At 32.2% G+C, this 6,777-nt stretch overlaps 1 protein-coding gene across 4 annotated transcripts; it reads right to left on the bottom strand.

Moving 5' to 3' along the window:
* Positions 1 to 445: 445 nt before the first annotated feature.
* LOC116842441 (dentin sialophosphoprotein-like) lies at positions 446 to 5,938 on the bottom strand. 4 transcript variants are annotated; one of them, XM_032811684.1, is made up of 9 exons: positions 5,653 to 5,935; positions 4,297 to 5,590; positions 3,968 to 4,058; positions 2,903 to 3,867; positions 2,647 to 2,839; positions 2,425 to 2,568; positions 1,061 to 1,298; positions 605 to 875; positions 446 to 521 (listed from the first exon to the last, which is right to left on the bottom strand). In XM_032811684.1, the coding sequence occupies exons 2-9, from the start codon at positions 5,563 to 5,565 to the stop codon at positions 456 to 458; spliced, it is 3,237 nt and encodes a 1,078-aa protein (XP_032667575.1). In that variant the 5' UTR covers positions 5,566 to 5,590; positions 5,653 to 5,935; the 3' UTR covers positions 446 to 455. The 4 variants fall into 4 exon arrangements, with proteins under 4 accessions (XP_032667575.1, XP_032667576.1, XP_032667574.1 ...); XM_032811685.1 differs by having other exon boundaries at positions 4,297 to 4,952; positions 5,109 to 5,931; XM_032811683.1 differs by having other exon boundaries at positions 4,297 to 5,937.
* Positions 5,939 to 6,777: the final 839 nt, after the last annotated feature.

Raw genomic sequence — 6,777 nt, 5'->3', positions numbered from 1 at the left:
TATTCTGACCAATTATATTTTTATTATATATTCTAACCATTATTAATTCTACTTTTTGTAATAGTTACTTTTTGTTCCTTTCATCAGTTAAATGAATATCCTTTTGAATATATCTTACAATAGAACAAAATTTCTGTGAAAATACTGACTGGAAGATTAAGACATACATAATTTCTTATAATAACGAAATTGCATAAATAATTTCGCATATCTTATTATAAAATATATAAATTTTATGAAAATCTTGTGAAAATATACACATTTTATAAAAATTAAGAAAATATAGCACCCTTTATAACTATTCTTTTTAGTACTTTCGATATGATACACACACATATGTATGCACGCACATACACACACATATAGTCTTCTTTCTCTCTCTATTTATATACATATATATTATTTTTCTAGTGAGCAATTAATGCACGACAGCTCAATTTTTACCTTTTTTCATTTTACTCTGAGGAATTCTCCTTTTCAGTGAAATCATTGGTAGTACTTCCCTTAAGAATTTTAGAGATCTATATATAATATAAATACAAAGCTAATTAATTCAACAAGACGACGAATCTGTCGCGAACTCATAAGAAAATAATATACTTACCAACTTAAATGGTTTCACTTTTGCAAGGAACTTGTTGCTTTCTTTGAGAGGACTCTGTGGTCTTTTTTCAGCGCTTTTTGGACGGATAGGAGAGTATCGTTGATAGCTTGTTAAACTTTTGTTCAAATACTGCGGAGATTGTTGATGATGGCTGCTCATATCGAGTGAACAATTAAGTTTTCTCGGCGGCGTACGGTACTTCGGAATACCGGATGAATCCGCTCGCTGACGTTTAGGTGTGCATATTTTCGCAGGCGGTAGCTGAATAGATCTAAAATATAAACGACTCATATGCATTGTTACACGATTTCATAATATGCAAACTTTTATTTCTTTGCTTCCAACAAATTGCAATTAAAAATGTTTTTAAAAGTATCGTAGTCAGATCTGCTCATTTATGCTAACACGCGAATGAATATATTATCTTATGTTATTAATCTCGCCTAGTTCGCTTACCTTCTAGGACTACCTCTCTCCTGCGTACTCACTGGTGAAATGTCGCAAGAGAAGTTACGTTTTTTATCAGTGGACTTTAACTGCGTTTTCAATGTTTCCTCCGTTTGATCACTCGACGTTGACGAGGTCATCGAATTAGGAGTGCTGCTGATTATTTTACTGCCGAAAGAAGCGGTGGTGTTGGACTTGGGTGGCGTGATGACTTGAGAAGACGGTGCTGTTCGTTTCCCAAGCGATACTGCATTGTTGACATATCAACAATTATATAAATTGTTCTCGCAGTTAGAAATTATAAATTATGTTAATAATGATAAATTAACATATAAGATAACTCTTGGAGGCCAGATGTAAGAGATATAAAAAGATAAGAAAGGTAGGGGAGAGACATAGTTATTTGAAAGAGAGCAGCTTAGTTAAGATGAGGTCAGGAGCGAAGGTAAGAGCGCTTGTTAAGCTAAAATGTGGTAATATGGAGTTAAAGAATAAATATTGGTTGGAGGAGGAAGATAGGAAATATGTATTGTGCTGCAAGGATCAGAATGAGGCATTACATGCATACTTGTGAGGTAGGAAGAAGATGGTTCGAGGAAATGGACAGGATGGGAGAAAGAGGAAGGGAGAGGATATGGAATGATGAATTAGATGCAATAAAAGGAAAGGTTTTAAGGAAGATGTGAAAGAGAGGGAGAAGAAGATAAAAGAAATAGCGAATAAGGTTTAGATAGGAGAGTATAGAAAGATAAAAATTTTTAAGAGTTTTGAGTGATATAAAGAAGGTAGAGAGAAGGTATTTTTAAGGTAATGATAAGGTAATGGTATGTACAAGGTATACTGGTACTAGGAAGTAAGTCAGATAAGCAAATTGCGCAAAATGGTATTAAAATATAGGTATTAAAGGATATGTATTTTTAAAAGACATATATATGTATATAAATGGTATAAATACATAGTAATGTACGAAAGCGATAAAGAATGGTAATATTATAAATGTATGTATAAATAATAGAGAAGTCAGGGAAATCAAATTAAATCTAGTCAAGAGCTGCGATAGTTTATGTTAAAGGAAGGGAGATATTATAGGTAAGAGATAATGTCACCAGCTGTGATAAGGCTGAGAATTTTTTTTTTTATTTTTATAGGAATAGGTTAAGGATAGGTGTAAGCGAAATAGAATAGAGGTAAGATTATAGTAAAAACGTATGGATGGATAGATAGATAAGTACAAGAAATTATAATTTTTTGTAAATCAAGTCTCCTTCTTGTCTATGTAGCTGAACGGTAATAAAATACTACTATATAAAATAACTCGTCAACCAATCCAAGTGATTCCTTTGAATAATAAATTGTTGGCAGATTGAACTTACCTTTTTTTTGTACACTGCTTACAGAATGCATTGCTTTCATAGGGCCTCTTTTATTAACTATATCTGACTTTTTCTTTAACTTCTTTTTTATATCAATTATTGCTAATGGTTCTTCATTCTTGTCATTGAGATCTACGGCCTCCGCTAAAATATACGTGCATATATTTTCAATTATTTCTATTTGAAAGAAACAAATAATGCATATCTGATAAGATAAACCACCTATTCTCATATTAGACGCTCCTGAAACCTTATTATTTGCCACAGTATTGATAAATCCGGGTTGATTCGAGAAATGTTTCTCATTTTTCAATCCTGATGTGTTTTTACGTTTTGCTTTTACTTGCGTGTTCGACGTATTTGCGTTTGATGAATGCATCGTAGATATGCTTCTTCGACTCGTTTTTTCAAGTTGCTACGAAAATATATAAATAAGAGGCAAGATAACAATTATAACAAATAATAGAGATTTATTTACTTTAAATTTTAAATTAATGTCTTGTTTCTGCGTAGACTCTGTTACATCGACTAGATGTACGTTGTGTTCAGGTTCTAAAGCCATAATTCGTTCGGTATTACATGACTTATCATCCCTCTGCAATTTCTCTTCACTTTTACAATTATTAGATGCTATATTCAACGCCTTTCCTATGCTTTTAAGTAATCGCAAAATTGTGGCATCCTCAGCTTGACCACTCAACAATTTGGCAAGATTAACCAACAATTCTACTGCTAGCTGTTCGTCGGTATCTTTCTTGTTAGTCAAACTGGTACTTAATTCTATTTTAGGTGAAATTATAATATTAACAGGATCTTCATTATTATTACAAGGTGAACTTTTGGCTAATGAATTATCGTTGCTGACAGTTGCAGCTTGTGACATATCTTCCGATTTATGATTTATATGCTGCAGTAAACTTTTTTTATCACAGATTTTTTCCTCACACGATAGTTCTCTATTTTCTTCCTGGTTCTTACTGATATATACACTTGTCTTATCTGATTGTTTGCTTTTGTTTAATTTATCTTCAGTCATTTCAAAAATTTGTAATTCGTTCGATACATTCAAACTTGCTAACAGCTCTGTATTATTTTTATATCTTACGCCCAAAACACTCTCTAGATTATCAATTAACTTACTCGCTTCCGAGTTATTTTCTGCTTCCACTAATTTCTTTAGATCTGATAATAATGTAGCTACCATTGTCTGCTTAACACTAGGAACACAATCAGTAAATTGCGATTCTATATTTTTCATAAAATTTTCTCCTGCATTATTAATACTTGCAGGAGATTGTTTCAAATCGTTTTTTTTATCGTCCTTTACGTTTTTCTTCGGCGAAACAAGAAATTCAATTAAATTATCTACAGCTTCGTCCTCAAATGCTGGTAGTAATTCTCTTATCCATAGAGTATCATTTGAAAGTAGATCATCCGTACTAGCTGATAAAGGAAAAGAAAAATAATAACACAAGTATGAGTAATAATTTACTATAAAACTTATACACATTTTTACACAATATAATAAATATAAAATACTTACATACAGAATCTGTTCTTACAGTTAGATCTTCAAAAATTCTTGAGAGTTCTTTAGCTTCATTTAGTATTAACTTGTCAGCTTTGCTATTATCCTGTATTTAATTTTAGTTGTTTGTGTTATTATGAAATAGTCTTTTTAAAATAAATCTTTTTAAAATTTCCTTTTTTAGTATAATAATGATATTCTCTATTTTATGTAATTACCAATCAATTTTTGTGATATTAAATGCAATAAGAAATTGATAAACTATACAGAACATTAATGGTATAAAAATTTACAAAACATTAATGGTATAAAAATTTACAAAACATTAATGATAAAAATCTTACAATAAATACAGAATCCGAAGAATTAGTAGAATTTGTGCTTTTATTATGCTCTTTGTTGGAACTCTGTTCTAGAAAAAATATATCAATATCTATCAATTTATTGTCCATAGTTGGTTTGCCATCCTCCCCTTTCATAGAATTAGATTGACTAATCTCTTCCTTAAAACTCGAGGTATTGGCTGTTCTATTAATAGCATAACTTAATGTACGTCTTTCTGTTAAATCAGATAAGTTGTATTGGATTGATTTCATTTCTGTAGAATTCTCAGCTGTATTTATCCTCTCATTATTCATTTTCATAGAATCATTATCCAAGAAAGCACAATGATTCACAATGCTATTTGGTAATATCGGCAAAAGATTTGATGTTGAGACAGAATCCGATCTTGCCATAGAAGAAACATCTGATGAATCAGTAAATACAGACTGTTGACTCTGGCTACTTTTCAAAAAACCTGTGTTCAAACAGGACAACATAGTGCTATCACTTTGTGAAGATATTCTCAAGGTATCTGTCATGGACTGTGATCTTTTATCTAGACTCTGTGATTCAGTCAGTGATTTTCTATTTTGTGATAATGAGTGATGAAGATCAAAATATGATTTGCGAGTTGAATTTTTAGGAAGAACAAATTCATTGAACAGGGAATCTTTCTCTGAAAAAATTAATATTTCATTATTTTCTTTATGCTTATGACCTTTGATAATATATAGTTTATTATAGATATTAAATTGACCTAAAACTGATAATTTAAGCATGCCTACATTCATAATAATTATTTTGTTACTTTGCTTAGGGACTAATTTCTTACCTCTTGCTACATTATTATTACAAATAGTGTTACTTGTAACAAGGTTGACAGTCTTTTCCTTCTTCTCTCCATCAATTGAACCAAATCTGTCTTCGATTAGAGATTCATCCAGTGTCTTGTTCATCTTCTTCAAAAACTTTTTTCTGCGTTTTGGAGTAAAATCATCCTTGAAAATCACTGATTCCGCTTCCAACTTTGTACTCTTATTGCTTTTGTGTTTTAAGGCTCGCTGCAACATCACCTCGAAAGGATCGCCCTTTTTTTTAACATATTCTGCAGTTTCGTGTAACACATTGTCGAACGGATTACTGCCTAAACTTTCGCATTTCTCCGTTATTGATGAGCTTGCCTGCTCGTCGGATTCAATGTTTCCGGGTACAGGAATCAGAGGTGATGATAGTTTCGAATTTATCAACCCCTTCACGTCGGGGCTATTTAAATCTATCAAATCGCACATCCTGTCGAGAGATCTTCTCGATAACCTAATAATAATAACAGTAATTTTCGCTCTAATGGTCTCTAATAAATAAAAATTCTCACTAACCGTCAAGGACACGCTCATCCAAACGTATTGTTAGTGAATTCTTTCGAATAATGCACTATCACGCGTATTCGCCAGCTATTTCCACCACGTTTTGTTGAAGTGCTTAATGAACACTAATTAACGTCGAGTTATCTTTATGATTCGATATTTGCTAGATCCCGCGAATATCACATTACGCTCGAAAAATAAGGTTCTCTGCGTTATTATTGTGATTTAATGTCATACCGAGCACACATGAAACAGTTTACGTTACAATTGCGCGATTTTTAAATTCACTCATCGGATTCATCGAGTGATGTCGCTGGGATCAAGTTGTCAAATGTCACAGCTGTTTTGAGATATTAAGTATTTGCAAAAAAGCGCTTAGATTTAGTTTGAGTCAGAAATACGTATAACCCTCTATAATTTAAATATTTAATATTCTGTTCTATCTTATCTCAAGAAGTGACCAGGTTATTTGATTTCGATCGAATTTTTCAACAAGCTAGCGAGTATATTGTTTTATAAAGTAAATATTACATTTATAAATAAATATTATATTATATATGAAGTAGATTTTACATTTCTTTAATAATGAAGAGAGATGTATATTTATTTTAAATTATGAACATTTTTAAAATTAATATTTACACTTTAGCAGAAAAGTATGAAACACATACCAATCAAAATTCGCGGCAGAAAAGCAGAAAATGTCGACTACCACCTAACTACCAACGCGAGTTTTGATTGGCTTCTGCCTTTCTGTTTCTTGGGACAGTATTCTTCAAAATTATCGCCTACGATATTTATAGCATGTTCGATTGGCTCTGGGTTATTCAGTCTACGTTTATTGATTGAACAGGTTATGGCTTCTGCACACAGGGCTGCGTTCAGATTCCCTACCCGGGTGCATTCTAATACTAAAAGTGCTATAGTATATGTAACATATACTATAGTGTTTCTAGTAATAGAATGCACCTGGGTAGGAAATCTGAACGCATCCCAGGACGCGGTAATGGTTGCCGCGCGGCAAAAGTTCGCGCAATAGCCAATCAATATGCTGCTTTCCGTAATAACCTTCTAGTTCTTACGGAAAAACAACATATTGATTGGCTGTCGCGCCGACTTCTGCCGCGTGGCAAGCAT

Source organism: Odontomachus brunneus, unplaced genomic scaffold, assembly GCF_010583005.1.
Source record: "Odontomachus brunneus isolate Ranch 3 - 2012 unplaced genomic scaffold, Obru_v1 Obru_scaffold_025, whole genome shotgun sequence".
In the NCBI taxonomy this organism is placed as follows: domain Eukaryota; kingdom Metazoa; phylum Arthropoda; class Insecta; order Hymenoptera; family Formicidae; genus Odontomachus; species Odontomachus brunneus.
The sequence above is the reverse complement of the archived record's forward strand: the minus strand, read 5'-3'. Positions and strand labels throughout refer to the sequence as shown.